The following is a 23,830-nucleotide window of genomic DNA, read 5'->3' on the forward strand; positions in this document are numbered from 1 at the left end:
AGCACTTTAAATACTAAAAGACAAGATGGGTTAGTGAGAATAATAAAACATGGTTGTGTTGATATCATCTCCTATAATTTAATTTCATACCAATCAAGATTGAATCAAAATACCACCTCTTGGTGTGGAAAATAAATTCCTAAGCTTTCTTCTTCTGATTCTGCCTTGGTGTCAATTCATACCAGTCAATTTCCACCTCTAATTCTGTTCATATTGTTTGAGCCAAACATGGTGCATGGACCCACCATCACATGCCAACCGAGCTGACAAATCCAAGCTACTAACCTTGGCCCCATTGGATGACTTTTGTAGACGAACATCCTTCAAATATATCTTTTCCATGCTCGAAAAAGTGCGGATACCACTCCCTAATATCAAAAAGTTGTAAAACAAGAGTAGTACTATTATCAAAATTGGCAGTGCAAATATCAGCCCCTTGTTTTCTAGAGATAGAAAACAAGGGGCCAAGTATATATCATTTTCACACTCAAAAGTCATAGTGCGGGTATCAGTCGATTCAGTCCCAACATGAAAAAAAAAAAAAAAAAAGTAGTAGTGAGACTATAAAAAGGGATTTGCTAGCGACCATCTCAGAAGGTATTTCACATAGGCTCACTTTTCAGCATATTTTGTATTTATTCATGAGGTGGATGCTCTCTCATGCAACAGCACATCTGCGAAATGCATTCTGTGATGGTCCCTAGCAAGTCACTTATAAATATATAGCCTAAAACCAAATGCCTCCCTTCTTTATTCGGATGGCCGAAGAGATTGAATCCGGACGTGGATCATCTTTTTCCTCAGCTGCAAACTTTCTTCGTTTTTTTCGTGGGTTTTTTCTTCTGTTTTTCCTCAGATACTAGAAGAAATCTCAATCTTTGCTTTTATACGCTCCCACTGTTCTAAATACGAATCAGTGTTTAGATAGAAAATCTTATTAGATCTCATAAAATCTCTTGCAATAAATACAAAGCCTAGTTAGGGTTCTTGCATGAGATTTTTTGAGATCTTACGAGATTTTTTTGGGGTTTCTTTTGTTTCCCTCGCAAAACGTGTAAGAAAGGAAGAAATCCCAATCTCTATCACCTCTTTTTACATTCACAATGTTGTAAGTTGTAACCATGGTTTTAAATAGGGGTGCAACTTGGGTCGGGTTTTACCTGACCCGCATCAACTCGACCCGAAAATAACATGGGTTGGGTTTAGAAATCTTGGGTCTTGGGTAGTGTCGGATTTTAAATTGGAAAACCCGACTCAATCTTGGGTAAGGCCGGGTTTAAACAAAAAAAAAAACCCCGAAACCTGAAACGTGACCCGACTCATATGGGTGCATTATGACTTTCTTAAACATCTCTTGGATAACATAGAAAATTATTTTCCAATGTATCGAGACAATTGTTATCATTGAGGTGATCATGTATGTTATGTGAAAATATAGTGTCATGACAAATTTAGAGATGTGAAGATTTTTTTTTTCACAATCTTTAAAATTAGTCACTATCCCGGGCTAAAAAAATGAAAACCCGACCTGACCCAACCCGAGAAACTATCTTGGGTAGGGTTGTACGAATCTCGGGTTTTTCGAGAAAATATTAGACCTGGCCCGGCTTGAGATAATTCTCGGGTAGCGTAGGGTTTTGGAAAACCCGACCCTCCCAACCCGAGTTGCACCCCTAGTTTTAAATTTCGACCGAAATCCGAAATGTCGGGTTTCGGTCAATGCCGAAACCAAAATTCGCGTTAAATTATTTCGACCGAGATTTCAATTTTTTTCGATATTTAACCAAATTTCGACTGGAATTACCAAAATTTTGGTAATTTCGGTCGAAATTTGGTATAGAATAAAATAATAATATATTGGTTCCGTTGGATTTCGACCGAAATTTCAGTTTTGGTGAGGACCAAAATGCATTCGGAAACCGAAATTTGAAACCGTGGTTGTAACTAAGTACAATTGTTCACATATAAAATCTCATAAGAACTCATAAAATCTCTGAAAATAAATACTAAACCAAATTAAGCTTTTCGTTTTTGTTGACCACAGAGGGGAATTTTGGTCATTTAGTTTGTTTCTTGTTTTGTTGGTTTCTTTGTCTTTCCAGGTTTGGTAGTCGGGGTATTACGTGGGACCCACTCTCTTTGTTGTGGGGTCCACCCCATAAAGTAGGCCCCACCCCTCTCACTACTCACTCAAAAAACAGAGTCGTGAGAGAGGGTTTGGCGAGTGAAAACAAAAGAAAAAAAAAACAGGGAGAGATAGGAGAAGAGAGAGAAGAAATCAAGGGTTTTCTTTGTGGCATCTAAGGTTTGCTTTGGCATAAATTCTAAAGGGTTTTTTTGAACCCTAATCCTTTGGAAATTGAAGTCTTTGAAGAAGATCAAGAAAGAATAGGGAAAAAGAAGTCAAAACCTAGGGTTTTGGAGTGATTCTTGGAGAAGAAGAAGATCTCTCTCGCTTAGTTCTTTGAGCTGGGAAAGCGATCTCTTGCAAGGGTTTTGTGTGGTAACCCGTATTTCCTCCAAGATTTTATTGTTTATCTTTTATTCTTGATGTATGCCTCAAGTTTTGGAAAAACTTGAGAAGAAAGCCTTTGTAGATTTCTTTCGGAGTTAGTCTCGTGGTTTTTCCCTTCACATCGATGGGTTTTCTATGTTAAAATCGTGTGTTCTTGATTTGTATGGTAGATTGCTATTATTGTGCTTTGTGGTTTCTTGTTCGTGGCTAGTTTCTTGATCCACAAATAGAAAGGGGAAATTTATCCGCTGCGGTATATCCGTGTTTTCCCCAACAAACTGGTATCCAGGTCTTGGTTGGTGGTTATTATTTATTTGTGAATGAAAGATGGACGCAAGTATTTCATCAAGGATGATTAGTCTAAATGGAGGAAATTGGTTAATTTGGAAAGCTAAGATGGAAGATCTACTCTATTCAAGAGACCTCTATTTGCTGATTGAGGGTATAGAGAAAGAGCCAGAATCCGTATCCGCTGATGGTTGGAAAAAATTGGATCGAAAAGCTATTGCTTGTATCCGACAATGGTTGGATGATGTTGTGTTCCACCACGTAGCGACAGAGACTAGTGCAAGTTCCTTGTGGAAGAAGTTGCATGATTTGTATGAGAGAAAGACTGCTGGTAATAAGGCGTTCTTGATCATAAAGCTTGTGAACTTGAAGTTTAGAGAGAATGGGTCAGTTGCAGAGCATCGTGAATCAGCTTGCGGCTATAAAGATGGTGCTAGATGATGAGCTCCGGGCACTGTTATTGCTAAGCTCATTGCCTGATAGTAGGGAGACTTTTGTCGTATCCCTTAGCAACTCGGCGCCGGATGGTATTGTCACCATGAGCCAAGTTACAAGCAGTTTGTTGAATGAAGAAGTGAGAAGAAACTTTTCAGATTCCTCCCACTCCCAGGCATTAATCACTGAAGAACATGAGAGATCAAAGGAAAGAAAAAATGACAGCCAAAGCAAATCAAGAGGAAGATCTAAGTCAATAATTAGATTGATTTGTTTTCATTGCAGGAAGCCTGAACATATGAAGAAGGATTGCAGAAAATACAAAAATGAGCAAACGGAAGAAAAAAATGGGCAAGGAAGTAGAGAGAGCGAAGTTGTGATCTTCTCGATATATGGTGAAGGTTGTTTTAGCACAGCGTCCGATGGGTCGAATTGTGTAGTTGACTCAGGAGCCTCCCTCCATGCCACCTCACACAAAGATTTCTTTACCACGTACAAGTCGGGCGACTTTGGTTTGGTAAAGATGGGAAATCATGGCGCATCAAAAATTATGGGCATTGGTGATGTTGGCATTACCATCAATGTTGGTTGCAAGTTGATACTTAAAGATGTGAGGCATGTTCCTGACCTCAAATTAAATCTCATCTCAACGGAAAAGCTTAATGATGAAGGGTATGTATCATAATTTGGCAATGAACTGTGGACGTTGAGAAAATAGCTCTCTTGTTGTGGCAAGAGGCAAGAAGTGTTGCTCCCTCTACAAGACAGAAGGTATGCTATCTAAGGGCGAGATAAATGCTCTTAAAGAATCTCAACTAGATTTATGGCATCAGCGACTTGGGTACTTGAGTGAGAAATGTTTGGAGATTTTGGTAAGGAGAAATTCCCTTCCAAAACTCAAAGGTACGTCCTTAACCCCCTGTGATCATTGTTTTCTTTGTGGCATCTAAGGTTTGCTTTGGTGTAAATCATAAAGTGGTTTTTGAAACCCTAATCCATTGGAGATTCAAGTCTTTGAAGAAGGGCAAGAAAGAAGAGGAAAAAAGAAGCCAAAACTTAGGATTTTGGAGTGGTTCTTGGAGAAGAAGAAGATCTCTCTTACGTAGTTTTTTGAGGTGGAAAAGTGTTCTCTTGCAAGGGTTTCGTGAGGTAACCCGTATTTCCTCCAAGATTTTATTGTTTATTTTTTATTCTTGATGTATGCCTCAAGTTTTGGAAAAACTTGAGAAGAAAGACTTTGTACTTCTCTTTCCTTAGTGGATTTCTTTTGGAGTTTGTCCCGTAGTTTTTCCCTTCCCATCAAAGGGTTTTCCACGTTAAAATTGTGTTCTTGATTTATGTGGTGGATTGCTATTTTTGTGCTTTGTGATTTTTTGCTCGTGGCTAGTTTCTTGATTCGCAGATAGAAGGGGAAAATTTATCCGCCGCGGTATTATCCGTGTTTTCCCCAACACTCTCAAACTGCTGAGTAAGAAATGTTACTGTCATATGTGATTGATGGGAAAGTGAGCAGAAATGCCTTATGATTGTCTCTGCCATTCTGTGAGCCCCACAAAATTGTCCCTCCGTTTACTAGTTATCATTGCAGAAAGATGAAAAGGCTCAAGAGTCAGGAAAATCTTGTTTACAGAACTTACGTGAGATCTTACATGGCACCTAAAATTCAAAAAGTTTGCTTCATACAACCGCAAAACATTTAGGGCCTGTTTGGATGCCGAGAAGATTATGATTTTGATTTCTCACGTTTGCAACCCTTTTTGTGTTGTGATTTGGATCCACATCAAATCCTTTGATTTCCAAATCAGTAACTGACAGTGAAAAAAATCAGATTTCCAAATATGCTATGGAAATAAGTAATTGGAAATCCAAAAATTTGGCAGTTTCCTTCACCCTCTTTTCTTCTCAACCTCTCCCCTCCAGTAGGAAGTACCCCCTTCCCTCTCTATCTCTCTCAACATGAGCTTGGCGGATCTATTCATTTTGTATTCAAAACTCAATTCCAAATCCAAATACAAAATATGAGGTATCCAAACGGGCCCTTATAGTTATTGTAAATCTTCACAACGAATTCCTTATCTAAAATGTCAATAATTTTGTTTAGGGTTTGTTCAGTTCATTACAAAAAGGAAAAGAAAAGTGCCCAAATTTTCGTGGTCCAAATTCCAAACAGGAATAAAGAATGTTTAGTTGGTTTAAAAGTAAACCTTTTTTTTAAATTGACGTGTAAATCTGAATTATCTATCTTTTTGTTCAAAAAAAAAACCAAATAAGAGGGTAAACCTTTTTTTAAAAAATTGACGTGTAAATCTGAATTATCTATCTTTTTGTTCAAAAAAAAAACCAAATAAGAGGGTAAACCTTTTTTTAAAAAATTGACGTGTAAATCTGAATTATCTATCTTTTTGTTCAAAAAAAAACCAAATAAGAGGGTGAAATTGACACCAAGACATGGACTAAAGGGTGAAAACATCAGAATTTATTTTCCACCCCCGGAGGTCATATTTTGATTCAATCTTATTAAAAAGGAATAAAGGAAAATGGAGCAGGGAAAGCTTATCTATTTTGCAGTGGGCTTGAACGGGAAAAAAAAAAAAAAAAAAGATTTTAGACAAGAAGTTTCACCATGTGCATTGCTCGAGTAGTCACACTAGTTTCACCATGTGTATTTTGATCATGGTGGTGACCCAAAAATCATATTGAATCTTTTGATTTGTAGCCATCTATTTCGTTTCGTTTGCTCGTTTACTGTGGACAATTTGCCAAAAAGGCTCTATTTCATTCGACGTAAAAATGGGCATAAAATTTGTTTTCTGTTCAAACAAAATTTACGCACATTTTTACGTCGAAAGAAACGGAGCCTTTGGAAAAATCTTTGGGGAAGTGATATATTTGCCCCCATTTCTCAATCTTTTTGTGGAATTAGGGAATGAAATCGGCATCCTACTTCAATTCCCTTGTAAATAGAATGGAAAATTTAAAATAAATAATTTAGGGAAATGATATAACACAACCATGTTTTAGTAGTTGCACAAATCTAGCTTGTCTTTTCTTTTTCTTTTTTTATTTGGCCTGTGAGAGCTTTTTTGGAACTGTAATAAGCTGTTTTTTTTTTTTTTTTTTAATGACATAGGGTATCCCCACCCCAATTTCTTAGGGTGGGACTATTCCCTACGGAAGCGCATAATCATCCGTACACCACGCGCATCGGGTAACTATAATAACCTTTGACAACACTTTAAATACTAAAGGACAAGATGGGTTGGTGAAAATATCAAAACATGGTTGTGTTGATATCATTTCCTATAATTTAATTTAAAAAACCAGTAAAACTTTCATACCAATCAAGATTGAATCAAAATACCACCTCTTGGGGATTTCTGAAACCTGGAAATATAGGAGGATCTGCTACTCTCTTGCTAACGGAAAGAAGGGCGAAAAGTAAAAAACAAGTCAAAAACGACGGCTGGTCCTCTTCTTCTCTTGTCTGTTAGCTACAATTATGAAGAAATCCCAGATTCTAAAATCCGCGTATCCAAACGGCCCTTGGGGTGGAACATAAATTCAAAAGTTTTCTCCCTTTAATTCTGCCTTGGTATCAAGTCATACCGGTCAGTTTCCACCTCTTATTCTGTTCATATTTTTTGAGCCAAACATAGGCATAGACCCACCATCACATGCCAACCAATCAGGTTTATGACAAATCCAACCTACTAACCCTTGGCCCCATTCTCATTGTATGACTTTTGAGTGGAGAAGTGATATATCCACCCCCTTTTCTTTCCCGGGCCAGCCCCTCTAGTGTATTTATGACTTACTTTTTGGAGACGAACATCCCTCGGATATTTCATTTCCATATTCGAAAGTCAAAGTGCAGGTATGAGGTATCAGTCCCTAATATCAAAAAGTTATAAAACAAAAGTCTTGTTATCAAAATTTTGGCAGTGAATATCAGTCCCTAATAGCAAATGCCATAGTGCAGGTATCAGTGAGTCCGTATCAAAAGTTGTAAAACAATAGTATTATCATCAAAACAAAACATGGCAGTGCGAATATCAATCCCTAATAGCAAATGCCCCCACTAGAGAAAGAAAACAAGGGGGCAAGTATATCATTTTCACACTGGAAAGTCATAGTGCGGGTATCAGTCGATTCAGTCCCAACTCCCAACATAAAAAAAAAGTTGTAAAACAAAAGTAGTAGCACCATTGTGAAAATATAGCAGTGCCGATATCAGTCCCTAATATCAAATGATGCCTTTATTTATTCACTTTCTCAACCATTTCTATTTTTTCATTTAATTTCCTCTGTTTTCTTGTTTGGCTTGATTTGACTGAGACCCAGAAATTGGGAGACGAAGATTCCTCAAATTCAATATCCAAGATCTTGTTAGAGTGTGAGAAATCTCACGGTTAGATTATTTGGGTACTAGATTAGGGAAATACGCGTGATTAGGCAACTAAGCTAGATATGGTAATTAGGCTAAATTACAATGTTTTTATTTTTATCTCATTTAAAAAACCGATGCGAATCTTTCTATGTTTATCCTTTGAGTGTTCTATATAAATACTCATTAGGCTCTTTGTAACCAGAAATTTATAATTTTTCAAATCTGAATTTGTCTTCATATGGCCTCCTCGATTTCTTTGGAAAAACACTACAACAAAAGCGGTATATAACGGCGGTCAAAACCGCTCCTGTATACCATCCTGTCCGCCAGCACATTTATAGCGCGGATAGCCGGCGGTCCAATGTCCGCCTTTGGTGTTGCCGGCGGTGTACGATATAGCGGCGGCGTTATTTGGTTTTACTTATAGAGGCGGTCATGACCAAGACTGCCGGCGGTACATTCACCTGTAACATGTTTAATCCGATAGTACACAAATACACAAAATCTGCTACACCATTCTACACAAACAAAAATGCTTACACTGATGAAATTAAGATCCTCTACACCATTTTTTCACTTCCATAACCACAATCAAAACCACTATTGTATTACAACAAAATATTCAAAATCCATCTAAAACCAAGTACATACAAAGTCCTTTCACTACTAGAAAATGAAAATGAAAATGCATTGATCCATGGGTTCCAACTGCCTCTATTATCATCATTCTTCACTAGTGTCGGATGACTATTACGAACCGTCCAACTGTATAGAAGAGAAAGAAAAGTTAAAAAAATTTAAATAAAGTGTGGCCGTGCTTTTGAAGAGTACAATACATGTAAGCCAAAAAAAATATACGCAAAAAAAATTAAATAAAGTGAGGCGATGATTTTGAAGAGTACAACACACAAAAAAACATGTTGCCGCCAATCTCTCTGATCCTTCGAGGGCCGATGAGCCTCTCTTGGTCAAGGGCTCAGCCATGGCTAAGAAAGGCGCTTATGCTGCCATATCTTAAATGGCTTGTGCGGGTCATTCTGTTTTTTTCTTGTCTATTTCTTTCCTTCTTTCCTCCCTTCTAGTTCTAGGGCATGATTTTTGCCCTGTATGTATTTTCCGTATTTGAAGTTTTAGGCTTTTGCTTTGGTTCTATTAAATACTTTGCTAATGATATTGTTTGTTGCATTGTGACAAATGCATTTGAACCCATTAGAACTCCGAAGTTAAGCGTGCCTGTGCAAGAGAAGTACTAGGTTGAGTAACCACTCCAAAGTTAAGCGTGCTTGTGCGAGAGTTAGTACTAAGACGATGACTAGAGATTTGAAAGGCAGAAGAAAACATTAACACACGATGACTAGAGATTTTTAGGACCATTGTCTCACTAAAACAAAATAGAACAATGGATATGGATATAGTCTCGCATCCAAATTCAACTATGGGTCATATAGTAGAGCATCCAAATTCAACTATGGGTTCATTTGGATGTACACCCTATGGCAATTTGGTTTTGTTATTAGGGAACCTGCTTCGATGTGAGTGTGAGTCATGCTAAATGCCCTTAATAGAGATTTAGTTTATTCTCAAATTCATTGCCTGTTGCAAAACAGTCAATGTGAGGTGGCACTTTTCACGATTAACCATGGTAAATTGAGAAGCTTAATTTCCTCCATACTACATTTGCTGGTTACTATATGTATGTGTATATATATATATATATATATATATAGAGAGAGAGAGAGAGAGAGAGAGAGAGAAAACGGTTCCTACACACATGTGTAGATAAGTTATCTACACACTAGCTTAAAATACAGTGGGGGCCACATTATTTGGGTGATCCAAACCATTCATTTTTAAGGCCCTCACATAGATAGGGTGTCCACAAAAAATCAGATCATAGGATCATCCTAACCTTTCGAACTGTGGAGGCAAAAAATGGACTAATTTGTGAAGGTTTAAAGACATCCATTTTACCTCCACAAATCGTAGGGTTGGGATGATCCTATGGATCTGATTTTTTGTAGACACCTTATCTATGTGAGGGTCTTTAAAATGGATGGCTTGGATCACCCAAACAATGTGGGTCCCCACTGTATTTTAAGCTAGTGTGTAGAGAACTCTCTACACATATGTGTAGGAACCGTTCTCTCTCTCATATATATATATATATATATATATATATATATATATATATATATATAGAGGAAAGTGTTTCTACTCGGTCCCCTAGATAAGCTTATCTACTCCTCCCTTTAAAAAAATACAGTGGGCCCACGCTGTTTGGATGATCCAAAACATTCATTTGATAGGTCTTAACATAGATAGGGTGTGCCCAAAAAATCAGCACCAAAGGGTCATCCTAGCCCTTCGTTTTGTTGGGCACACCGTGTCCAAAATGGACGCATATAAACATGGACGTTTATATGTGTCCATTCTGGGCACCACAAGGCACTACAAAACGAAGGGCTAGGATGACCCTTTGGTGCTGATTTTTTGGGCACACCCTATCTATGTTAAGACCTATCAAATGAATGCTTTGGATCATCCAAACAGCGTGGGCCCACTGTATTTTTTTAAAGGGAGGAGTAGATAAGCTTATCTAGGGGACCGAGTAGAAACACTTTCCTCATATATATATATATATATATATATATTGCTTTTTTGATGGGTAAGGTGGGGTTTAGAGGGGATCCCTACCGATTTATCAGATAAAGAGAAGATGATACAATAAAAGCACAAAACCAACCTTAACTCGGAACAACGAGAGAGGGAGAACCAAGGCTCAGCACATATGAGCGACAAACAGTAAGCCGAAGAGATCAAAATGCTCAATACTTGTGAATTACATAATCAAATTATTTAGAAGGGGTATGTTGGGCTCTCTGTGAGCATTTTGGCCAAATTTTATCGTGAACATCTTGCCATGATTCATTTGATTCCTCAAGTTCTTGTGTCTCTTTTTCACCACTATTCTCATACTCGACTGGAACAAGGTGGACTTGATTATTACGTTCATCCGCTCAGGATACATTTATTTGGGGAGATATTTTGGGACCTTTTGAGTCTGTCTGTTCATCCGCCCAGGATACATCCGCACATGTGAACTTACCAACGCATATTTCAGTGAACGCCTCGCTTCATATGGTTTTCTTATGATATAGGCTTTCAGTTTTCTGCAGAATTCTCTTTAATGTTGCTTGTATTGACATGTTTGCAAATGACTTCTTATAATTGATGTGATTAGGTTCCATCTCTGTTTTTAGAGTAAAATTCCTTCTGTAGTTTGGTTTTGTCCCATCTTTTTTGAACTAAACTTAGTTCCATAACGCCTTGGAGGAACTTCCTCCATATTGATGATGTGGCCGAGTAAACGACCTCCACATGGCGACTCTCTCTCATTCTCTCTCTCCTGCTTCATACCCTCGATGGGGCCAACAACTCTCTCTCGCTGTGGAGCCGAACAATTGAATGGTGTCAATCTTTGAAGGTGGGCCTCATTGTATTTGAAAAACAAATAAACGGTTTAAAAGCCCTTAAGCATACCTCATTTTACCCAGTTACAAGTCCTTAAGCATACCTCGTCTTACCTACATACAAATACCGTATAAAGTGTATTTGAAAAAAAAGAAAAAAAATCACTTGGGCCACCTTGTTAAAAGATCCAAACTGTTCATTTGTTAGCCACAACATAAATAGGTTTGCCGATAAAATCTTCTCCATAGGATGATCCTAACCCTCCTGTAGACGGACAACACCATATATATAGGGGAGTGATAAATCGACTCCCCATGTGTCTTTCTCTCTCCTCTTGGTTAGAGAGAGAAAGAGGAGAGAGATAGACACATGGGGAGTCGATTTATCACTGCCCTATATATAAACCTCTACATATCGACGAGTTAGGATCATCCAATGGAGATTATTTTTTATAATATGCTTATTTACGTTGGGGCTCAACAAATGAACTGTTTGGATGTTCGAAAAAAGTTGGCTTCAATAAATTTTCTAATAAATACATGTTATGTCGGGTTTGCACATAGGTGCATGCATTTTTTTTAAAAGAAAATGGGGCCCACATTGTTCGAAGATCCAAACCATTTTGTTGGTGGGGCCCACTTTGTTTTGAGATCATCTAAGCCATTAGGCCGCAACGTAAATAGATTGTGCCCCAAAAATCATCTCCACAGGATGATCCTAACCCTACGATTTGTTTATCCTCGCTATCCACTTTGTTTTGAGAAAGGCCTCTATTGGCTTTCCTCTCCTGTCAGTTAAAGTTACATGAATCTCGTTGTAGGGTAATTTAAATGGATGATCCTATATATCCCTCTGATTTGTAGATGGACGACACCATATATAAACTCTTACATATCAAAGTGAGATTATTTTTGGGCAGAGGCCTATTTACATTGGGATAAATTAAGTGAACCTTTTGGATCTTCGAACAAGGTGGGCCCCAATGGATTTTTTTAATAAATAAGTGTTATATGGTGTCTGTACGTAGGTGCACTTATTTTATTTTTACAAAATAGAGTGGGACCTACCTTGTTCAAAGATCTAAACCTAGTTGGAGAAGATTTTATGTGCAAGACTATTTATGTTGAGCCCCACAAATGAATGGTTTGGATCATTTAACGAGGTGGACCAAGTGAGTTTTTTATACGGTTTTTGTACTTAAGTGAGTTTTTTTTTTTTTTTTAAATACACTTTATACCCAAGATCCGCAACCAAAGTAGAATAAGAACAAACACCAGCAAGATGTACTTCAATATGACGGGAAAACAACAATACAATACAAGATAAGAACAACCAAGAGAAGAGAGTTTTAAGAAGAAAGCTTCAAAACATAGAGAAAGTATAGGGCAAGTTGGCCTTTGCTTCAATCTCAAACTTGCACACATGGAGCTTCACTGGAGGTCTTTCTTGTTCTTGCCAGTGGAGAATCTCTACAAAATGGAGTTAATGAGAACAGGCTTAGTCAAAGAAAAGTATAGAGGAAATGGCTTAGGTAAGTGGTCATGGGCATGGAAAAGTGGAGACTTTAATGCTAAGGAACTGATGGTGGGTTTAGAGATTCAAGTAGGGTTTGAATTTGAAATAAGAGGGAAGTGGGAAAAGATAGACCAAACATGTGCAGTTCACACATGTGCAAGCTACGGAAAATGACCAACATGCCCAAGGACACAAAATTACAACTTTGTCCTGGCTACATCTCTCAAAATAAAAAATAATATAAAAGCTACCCAAAAAATACACTTTAAAATTTAGAGGAATGATATATGCAAGGGCCAGCCCTGTTGTGAGGTAGGGGTGGACATGGTTCGGTTCAGTTCGGTTTTGGGGTATACCCATAACCGAACCATATATAATCGGTTCCCTGAAATTGGAACCAGAACCGAACCATATATATTTGGAACCGAACCGAACCAGAACCATATATAATCGGTTCGGTTCGGTTCGGTTCAGGGTTTACCCAACCTTCACCAAATGTAGATATTTTGCCTAATCGTATTTATAATCTGTTCGGTCCTGTTTATATATGAACTACAAACACTAACATGCACGAATTTGGAATAATCAGGCACAAATTTGCACAAATTTGAGCAATGCAAAAATTATATATGACCTACAAACATGCACAAATTTGGAATAATCAAGCACAAATTTGGGGGGTGAATTAAAATTTTAAAGGCAAAGCGATGAGGCATTGGGTTTTAAGGTGAGGGTCGGTTCTCGGTTCGGTTTTCGGTTCCGGGATCCCAAACCCAGAACCTAACCGAATTTCCATCGGTTCCAGGATATCAGAACTGGAACCGAACCATATAAATATGGAACCGAACCGAACCATATGTGCTGGTTCGGTTCGGTTCCTCAGTTCGAACCGGAACCATGTCCAACCCTACTGTGAGGCCAGGTTGAAGGAAAAGTTTTATAAGATAGCTGTGAAGCTAGCCATGCTGTACAGCTCATAATGTTGGGCCACCAAGAAGCAGCATGTGCATAAGATGAGTGTAGCGTAAATGCGAGTGCTTAGATGGATGTGCGGCGACACAAAGTGAGATAGAATTAAAAATGAAGACGTAAAAAGGTGAGGGTGGCACCAATTGAGGAGACGGTGAGATAGCACCGCTTAAGATGGTTTGGGACATATCCAACGTAACTTAAGATGGCTTGGACATATCCAACGTAGGCCTTTAGATGCTCCAGTAAGAAGAAGCACCTCGTGCCAAATTGATGGAGTAAAAAGAGGTAGGGGTAGACCGAAAACAACTTCGATAGAAACAGTAAGGGAAAACTTGGTAGACCCCAACTGGTTTGGGACAAAGGCTTAGTTGAGTTGAGTTGAGTTCATAGATGCAAGGACCCTCTTTATGCAAGGCCTTGAGAAGGGCCCTTGAATAGATCCACATCATTTTTAAAGTCGGTTGGGAAATTGAATTCGGTTGCACTTAATGACGTGGATCTATTCTCGAGATTATCGAAATCTTGTCAAATTCATGGCTCTTGCACACCGAGCGAGAAAACAGTCCCGCGGGTACCGTTTCCGGACCACTATTAGCATTAGCTACTTAAGGGCCCTTCTTTAGCCCTTGCATCTATCATTCCTCTAAAATTTAGTTTCGTTCATCTTTTATAGGGAAGAAGAAATCTCGACCTTGGCTTTAGATACTAAACATCTCGACCTTCCCACGTGTCAAGAAGAAGAAATCTCTATCTTCCCTTTTTACTCTCACAATATTCAAACTCGGAATGGATGTTCAGACATAAAATCTCATAAGATCTCATAAAATCTCCTCCCATAAATACTAAGTCAAATTAAGCTTGGTGTCTTTGTCGAGATATCTAACTTCAACAAGTGTTAAAATGAGACAAAACACCCCATTGTAAAATCTGCTATGGAGTCAAGACATGGTAAGAGTGAGGAAGACAAGGGAAGGGCTTTTTGGTCATTTAGGCTGAGGTGGAGGTATCAGGTGAATGGAAAATAAACAGAGAGAAAGACCCGGGATTTTATGTGGGACCCACCCTTTTTTTTTCCTAATGTTACTGTCATACGCGTCTGTCATGAAGTGAAACGATAGTGAAAGGAAATGCCTACGTGGCTCCTCTACCGTGCAATAGCAGGTCTGAAAAATGCCTTATGCAATTGTCCCTAGCAAATCTTATTTTCAGTTAATGAAAATGTTCACAACGATTTCCTTGCCCAATTGTTTATAGTGTTGTACATAAACACTCTTTAGGCTGTTTGTAATCAAGCAAGTTTAGTGGAAATTTCTAAGTGTTCAGATTTATTCTGTCTTTGTATGGCTTCCTCAATTTCTTCGAAGAACATGTTGCCACCAATCTCTGATCCTTCGAGGGCTGACGAGAGTCTCTTCAAGGGCTCCGCCATGACCAAGAGAGGCGCTTATGCTGCCATCTCTTACATGGCTTGTGCAGGTCATCCTATTTTTTTTTTGTTGTATCTTTCTTTCCTTCTTCCCTCCCTTCTAGTTATAGGACAAGATTTTTGCTCTTACTCTGGGTATTTGAAGTTGTAGGCTTTTTTTTTTTTTTTTTTTGGATATATCAAGTCAAATACTCCGCTTTGTTCATTACATTGTGATTTCCTTATTGTTGGAATACACTCTAAATTAGAAATTGTTGTGTTATGATTGGCAAAACTAATGGAATATAAGGGTGTGATCGTACTAGCACAAATGTACTAAATCCCATCAGAAATCTGAAGTTAAGCGTGCTTGGGCAAGAGTAGTACTAGGATATTCCATAGTTAAGCTTGCTCGAGCGAGAGTATTTGATAAACTTTGAGACGATTTCACTAATTTTGGGATCATTGCGATGAATCTCAAGGTGAGCACATACATGATAAACATAGAAGGGAAATCAAGATAATTGTGAAAGGAAAGAATCCTAATCGAATCTACCTAATAAAATCTACTCCTAATCTCTCTTTCTTGCCTCTTTTAATCCACTTGCATAATTTATTTAGTTGCTTCAATTACCCAATCTACCTCCACTTAAATGTTCCTAATCGGTATATTTTGTTAGTGTTAATACAATCTTCACGTTGGATTTATGGTGCATGCATCGAGAATGTTAGAAAGCCCGACCTGACCCAACCCAACCCGAAAAACTATATTGGGTAGGGCCAGGTTTATGCATCCCCCCCCCCCCCCCCCCCCCCCCCACACACACACACACACAAAAAAAAAAAAAAAAAAAAACCTAGGTTCTCAGGTAGGGGTAGGGTAGGGTATTAGAAAACTCGACTCGGGTTGCAACCCTAGTAAGCGCAAACTGAATGTTAGCATAATTTTATCTTGAAACTGTTGAATATGAAAAATTCAAAAAATCATGATGGTATAGGAAAGTAGAAGTTTTGCGAGAAAATGGAATTAATTGTGGAGATCAAATTTAGTAATGGGTACCAAATTTTTAGGGGATGAATTGATATGGAAACCGATAAATAGGGAAAACTGCAGCAAGAACTAATTGATTTGATTTTTCCTCTTCTGCATGAACCGAATTTGGTTATCGTGAAAACCAAATTTTTTGGAAAGAAAACTGAAAATTAAATGCTAGCCGGATTAGTTGGGGGAAAAACCAATCTTATTGGAGGTTTTTGGAGGAAAATCTTTTCCCAAAAACACTTTTCTTAGAAAAAACGAATGATATTTGGAAAGTTACGTGCTTAGTATATATTATAGAAAGATAGATATTTACCAATTTTATTCTATTTCTATTATTTGAGAAATGGCTCTATCATCGTCTTACTGTTTAGTAGTTGCATTTTCATCATCCTTTGATTTCTCTCTTTCAACCTTTCGGACACTACCCTCTTTCCACTCCTTTTGACACTTGTTTAATCTGTGCTTTGCAGTTCTTCTGGTGATGTTTAACAAAGCAGCTCTTTCTTCGTATAGTTTCCCATGTGCAAATGTCATCACACTTTGTCAGGTAGCATGTTGGTTATTATATTTCTTTTCCTCTCTCTCTGGTTCTGCAAACGTGTGTAGGTAAGCTTACCTGCACACATTTGCAAAATAGAGTGGGGGGCCAAATTTTTTGGGGGTCCAAAGCATTCATTTGGAAGACCCTTCCATGGATAGGGTGTGGCCTAAAAATCAGCCCCATTGGATCATCCTAACCCTATCATTTGTGGAGGGAAAAAATGGGTAGAAACATGGACACACAGTGTCTGTCCATCTCCCCCTCCCCACACCCCTTTGATTGGGTTAGGGCAATCCAATGGGGCTGATTTTTGGACCACACCTTATCCATGGTAGGGCCTTCCAAATGAATGGTTTTGATCCCCCAAAAAAAGTGGCCCCCACACTGTTTTTGTAAACGTGTATAGGTACCAATTTCTCATATATATATATATATATATATATATATATATATATTATCTATCTACTACAATATAGCGTATACTATATAGCAGAAGAGAAAATGAGAGAATTATTTGAATTTCTCCCAAAATTAGAATTACACATTACTTTTTTTTTGACTTTTTTTAACAAAGGCACCCATTCAACCCACATATTTTCAATCCTACCCCCTCTTTTATGCTTTTAAACAAAGGCACGCATTAAAGCCACATAATTTCAAACCTACCCCCCTCCTTTATGCTTTTGTAATAAAAAAGTGGACAAAGTCAACATAGTGACGTTTTTTCTGTGCAAAATTATGGACTGGATACATATGTTACATAATACTACGGATTTTTGTGAACATATTACATAATACTACGGATTCAGGACGCCTTTCAAAATATTGACGAATTCCGGGCACCTGGAGAGGAACAACATATTATCGAAACCTCTATAAATTGGAGGGCTAGGATCAACCTATGGAAATGATTTGACGGGCACAACCTATTTCTATTGTGTTCCATCACATGGACGGTTCGGATCAACCTATGATGTGGTCCGTACAGTTCTTTGTCGGCCCGTGCATCGCACGGGGTTTTTTTACTAGTGTGTGTGTGTGTGTGTGTGTGGGGGGGGGGGGGGGGGGGGGGGAGAACATTTCCTACACACTTGTGTAGGTAAGTTACCTACACACTACCTTAAAATACAGTGGGGGCCCACATTGTTTGGGTGATCCAAACAATTCATTTGAATGGTCCTCAGATAGATAGGGTGTCCACAAAAAATCAGATCCATAGGATCATCCTAACCATTCAAACTATGGAGGCAAAAAATGGACTAATTTGTGAAGGTTTATACACGTCCATTTTACCTCCACAAATCTAAGGGTTGGGATGATCCTATGGATCTGATTTTTTGTTGACACCCTATCTATGTGAGGACCATTCAAATGAATTGTTTGGATCACCCAAACAATGTGAGCCCCCACTGTATTTTAAGGTAGTGTGTAGGTAACTTACCTACAAAAGTGTGTAGGAAATGTTCTCTCTCTCTCTCTCTCTCTCTCTCTCTCTCTATATATATATATATATATATATATATATATATATATATATATATATATATATATATATATATGGAAAAGTGTTTCTAGTTGGCCGACTTGATAAATTTCTCTAGTCCGTCGACTAGAAATAGTGTGGGCCCACGTTGTTTGGATGATGTGTTCAGAATATGTAAGATTCACCGTTGGATCGGGTTGCTATGAACCATTGGATCATCATGGTGGTGGATTAGGCAAGTTGATTCAATAAGCCAACTAACAAGATTAGGGAGTTAATAAATTAGTGATTAGGCTGGATTATAATATTCTACTTTTATCCCTTTCCATATTTATCATAATATCTTTATATGTTTATCATGTAAGTGCTCTATATAAGCACCGTTGATTCTCTTTGTAACGTATCCGAAATTAGTGAAATTCCTAAATTTTCAAAGGTATCATAGCTTAAGCTCTGGTACCATGTGAAACGGCCACTTACTCCAAAAGCTTAAGCTTGTTGGAGAAGGCGTTATTTATTCTTTTATACTTTAACACTCCCCCTCACGTGTGGCCCGTCTTTCTTTGATTTGGCCTACACCTGGCACATGTGGCCCCACTTTTGGGTTGATCATTGCATGTGGATTTTTGACATCAAGGAGTTTTGAACTCAATACCTTTGCTTTGATACCATGCGAAACAACCTATTACTCCAAAAGCTTAAGCTGAGAACTGAACAACCCTTCTTCATCAACTAATTTCTTCAAGTAGCAGTGAGCCACTTGGATCAGCCTTTCACCATTATCCCACGACCATTTCGTTTGTTTATTGTTGTCAACTGGATGCGAACAGTGCTCTCCTGGGTATTTTTTTTGTGACACTTACATCAGTTACATGTACCTACTTAGCTATTTTCTGAGATGGAGTTCAATTAAATCCCATGGTATTTTGTAGTGGTTTGTCAAATTCTAGCAAATGTGTGGATTGGTGTTCATAGAATAATGGCACCTATTGTGTGATAAACATAGAAGAAATAGAAGTTCAGTTCTCTCACATCTATTCTCATTTCTCTTTTCCCTTCGTTTTCCCATTTCCCTTGTCAACCTTCCTAGTTGGGTTGATAAACCGTTCTCCTTTTGTACTCCCATTACCTTGATCTTGGTGTTGATTATTCTTGATCTTAACCTTTCGTGTTTTTTGTCTTGATTCTCTCTCTCTCTCTCTCTCTCTCTCTCTCTCTCTGATCAATTTGGTATCAGAGCCTAAGTTTGAATTGCTACTTAAGATAGCATGAATATGACGAGAAGATCCCAACTCATGGATCGTTATCAATACATTATAAAGATTAGAGATATACCAAGAGTTTAATTTTTTCATGCTCTCTCTCTCTCTCTCTGCCACGGATTCACATCAATTGTTTCCTATGACGTTTAGACATGGACCCAAATGTAGGCATAGATACAGGGAGCAGTAATGTAATTTCACAGTTCCTGAAATCATGGAAATGGGTATGAATTGTTAGGACCCGGGTAGAACTCGCCCTCAAAAGCTAGCCGTTAAGGGGAGGGTGGCCGACTCCTTTTAAGCTCATCCACATCCACTCACTTATCCGATGTGGGATTAATTGCTTTCATATGGAACCACACCCCATCTCACCCCACAAAAAAAAACAACATGAATACTCTCAATAGAATTCCTAGGAGTACAGAAATAAAAAGTCCAATAACATAGGATACAGAGATTCTGTTTCTCTGAAGTGATCTGCAGTTTTCGACACTGGTATCGATATTAAATCATTTCGATAATGTTGAGAGGATTCTACCTTTCCTGGACATTGTCACTTGTTGAAGATTGGTGCTCATTCAACAACACAAGACATTGAAAGTTTTACGAGGTGAAATAGGGTAAGAGTTGAGATATATAGATTCTACTCTATAATAGGGCAGATGCTTAAGATTTTACAGTATAATCAGTAAGAATACAGCTTCTTGAACAGGCCCTTAATCCTTTTGTTACATTTTGAGTTCCAAATTAGTTTTAATTTTCTTCTCTATGCTTAAGTTTTCACATCATTAATTTTCTTCTCTATGCTTAAGTTTTCACATCATTAATTTTCATTCTGCCCCTTCCCTTCTCCTAGAGTTCCAGCTGAATAGGCAATAGCTACTGCATTTTTTCATTAGTTTCTCAAAGCATTTAACTTATATTTGTGACAGATGATATGTTCAACAACAATTCTGTATGCAATGAAGCGTTGGAAGATCATTTCTTTCACTGTAGGTGAAACCGAGAGTAATTCTGATAACTTCTCAGCAAGTCTTGTACCTTTTGAGACGTTGGTCCATACACTGCCTATTGCTGCATCATATTTGCTTTACATGGTATGTTTTTTTATTTTACAATGTGGTTCATGGCGAAAACTATGAGTTCTCTTTCCATTTTCAAATAATTTCTCCCCTATCTTTTGGTTTCTCTTGTGAAAGCTGGTCTCCATGGAATCTGTACGCGGAGTGAATGTTCCAATGTACACCACCCTTAGGCGGACGACTGTGGTATTTACAATGCTTGCTGAATATCTTTTGACAGGGCAGAGGTATACATATTCTGTTGTTGGCAGGTATGCGGCTCTTTCTTACTGTTGCTTCTTTTAAATTGCATACTGTTTGCAACTCAACTTACTAGACACAACTTACTAGACTCAGTTAATGCAACTCAACTCACTAGACACTAGTTAATGAAACTCAACTTACTAGACCACTTAATGAAATACAACTTACTAAAAGAAAAAAAAGGGCGACCCAGTGCCCGAGGCTCCAGCCATTGCGGGGTCTGGGGAGGGTTAGATGTACGCAGCCTTACCCCTGCTTTGCAGAGAGGCTGTTTCTGTGACTCGAACCAGTGACCACCAGGTCACAATGGAGCAACCTTACCTATGCACCAAGGCTCGCCCTCTGAAATACAACTTACTAGTACTCATAAATGAGGTAGTTGTAGAAAAGTCTTCCAAGCATTAGATTCAAAACAACCTTGGTTACTGCACCCAAGTCACCTAGGTGTGATGTGGTTGCCAAGTTGGTACTACATTAGCACCCCAATTATCTATCGTCAGAAGCATTTGAATTATCGATCTCATTTCATTTTATCTAGGTCACTGGGCTACTGCAAAATTTATTTTCATACGGAGTCATTTTGAGTTTTCCAAATCAAGTATTTATGTTTCTGATTCCTTTCCCACTGGTAAAAACCAACGGTTTTATCAGTGTAGGTTTGATCGTATTCGGGGCATTTGTTGCGGGATCCAGGGACTTGTCATATGACTCATATGGCTATGTAGTTGTTTTCATATCCAACATCACTACTGCAATATATCTTGCAACTATAAGCCGCATTGGTAGTGTTTCTTTCTTTATTTTTTTTTTCGGTTTTTTAGGTTCCCACATTGTCTTCAGTACTCAGGTTCAATGTTTGGTTTGTTGACTCCTAGACATTATCTTTTATTCTCCCAGGGAAATCGAGTGGTCTCAACAGCTTTGGGCTAATGTGGTGCAATGGTAATGTTGTGATTTTTTAATATCTATATAATTTTTAATGACGAATTTTTATCTGTTGCATTTTATTATATTTTTAATGCCAAAGTAGGCAATGGGCTGAATTTTATGATAACTGGGATCACCCTTATCTTTTCTATGTTCAGGATTGATATGTGCACCTATTTTGCTTGTTTGGACATTTATCTGGGGTGATTTGGAGACGACAATGAACTTTCCGCAGTTATATTCTCCTGGCTTTCAGGTACTTTTTGGAATATTTCTTGTTATGTTTTAAGCATGTCTTTACTGTAAAATTCAACTTTCTTAGTGATGCTAGATAATCAGTATAAATAATATATTGTCAGTACGTGATCTTTCAAGAATAAGTATCGCTTGTTTCTCATTCCCATTCCCAACCGGAAGTGTGCACCCATTGGATCCAGGTCATCAAAGTGCATATTATATATTAGATCCCCCAGTCTATTATGGAGCTAATGAGAGTGATGCATTTTTCTTTTCTTTTGCAGGCTGTGATGCTTCTTTCCTGTATAATGGCATTTTTTTTGAATTACTATGTATTTCTGAACACGACTCTTAATTCTGCGCTCACACAGACAATTTGTGGCAATCTGAAGGTTTGCCTACATACCTATCTATCAACCTTCATGTTGTTTTACTTGCTTGTGTACATGCGTTTGCTAATCTTTGTTTTGTTTACTGTAGGATCTGTTTACTATTGGGTTTGGGTGGCTAGTGTTTGGTGGGCTTCCATTTGATATGGTATGAGCTTCTTACGAACTCTTTTTCCTGGTTCATTTAAGATTATGACAACAAATTGTGAGTGCCGAACTGATTATTGGACTCAAAATTATGTTTAAGGCCCTGTTTGTTTAAGATTATGACAACCGATTGTGAGTGCTAAAGCTATTATTGGACTTCATTTTAAACATAATTTTGAGTCAAATAATCGGCTTGACACTCACAATTGGTTGTCATAATCTTATACGAATAGGTCTTAAATTTGAGTCCAATTATCATTTTGGCACTCCCAATCGGTTGTCATAATCTTAATGAACAGGGCCTTAATCCACTACTGATGCTTGTGTGGTATGTCTGCCTTTAGTTGTCCTTCTTGCTCATGTGAGCTATCTGTTATGTTTCTGTTTCAGCTGAACACCATTGGGCAATGCCTTGGTTTCATTGGCTCTGGTTTGTATGCTTACTGTAAACTCAAAGGGAAGTAGCTATGTTAGAGCTCATTTACTATTAGAGAGGGAGTATAATAAAAACTCGAGGTGAGGTTCTCATTACTGAATTTGCTGATGTGCTGAATTCACTGATTTGAGATTGGATTTATGTTGAAGCATAAATGATTAAATAAGATTTTGGAATAATTGGTTGTTTCCAATGGTATCAGAGCTATTGACTAATAGCAGTTCCTTGATTCAAAACCCAACAACTCCTTGATATTAAAAATCCACATGTAAGGCCAACCCAGAAGTGGGGCCACACGTGAGGGGGAGTGTTGAAGTATAAATTATTAAATAACACCAACACTATTGGCTTAAACTTTTGAGTTATTAGTTGTTTCACAACTTATGATTCATATTACGGATCTGTTCCAAAGGAGCATTCTAAGTGGAAAGTCAAGTGTTTGTTGAAATGGGCGGCCTCTTAATTTTGCATTGGTTTGCTCTTTGAGAATGGTTAAACCTAGAGATGCCAATAAAAAATGAAAGGAAAAAAGAGGAAGCTTTATATACATTTTTTTTCTAATGTTTTTTTTTTGTTTTAGGGCATTGCCAGGTAATTTTGCAAAAAGTCATTTTGCAGCTCACTTATTTTATGAGAGAGATTTTGTCTTATTCATTTAATTTATGTGAGTTGGCTTCTCTCCTGAAAAGGTGAGCTGCAAAATGGCTTTATGAGAAATTGCCTAGCAAATCTCTTCGTTAGGGCTTGCTAGACAATTTCGCAGTAAGTCATGCTGCAGCCCACTTTTCAGGAGAGAGATTGTCTTATTCATTTAATTCAAGTGAGCTGGCTGTTTTGTCCTGAAAAAGCAACTTGCGAAATGGTTTTCTGTGAAATTGCCCAGCAAATCCCTATTATGTGCGCTTGTACATGCTCTTAAATGTGGTACTTGATGAGTTGGGTTCTTACAATGGATGCAAGGTAAAATATGATGGGGCGAATCTAAGCCATTAATTTTGGAAACGCTATTAGCAAAACCATGTTTTGATATTTTCATTAGGGATTTCTAACGCA

General features: G+C 38.0%; 1 protein-coding gene across 1 annotated transcript; it reads left to right on the plus strand.

Moving 5' to 3' along the window:
* The first annotated feature begins 14,547 nt into the window (after window positions 1–14,547).
* Window positions 14,548–22,859, plus strand: LOC143856736 (UDP-N-acetylglucosamine transporter UGNT1-like). The gene is made up of 10 exons (XM_077367013.1): window positions 14,548–15,059; window positions 16,501–16,577; window positions 20,249–20,413; window positions 20,516–20,649; window positions 21,293–21,423; window positions 21,539–21,583; window positions 21,727–21,824; window positions 22,090–22,197; window positions 22,286–22,342; window positions 22,732–22,859. Exons 1-10 carry the CDS (start codon window positions 14,924–14,926, stop codon window positions 22,804–22,806), a joined length of 1,026 nt encoding a protein of 341 aa, XP_077223128.1. The 5' UTR covers window positions 14,548–14,923; the 3' UTR covers window positions 22,807–22,859.
* Window positions 22,860–23,830: the final 971 nt, after the last annotated feature.

The sequence above is a fragment of the Tasmannia lanceolata genome, unplaced genomic scaffold, assembly GCF_043159265.1.
Source record: "Tasmannia lanceolata isolate RefF3 unplaced genomic scaffold, GAP_Taslan_0.1 ptg000023l, whole genome shotgun sequence".
NCBI lineage: Eukaryota > Viridiplantae > Streptophyta > Magnoliopsida > Canellales > Winteraceae > Tasmannia > Tasmannia lanceolata.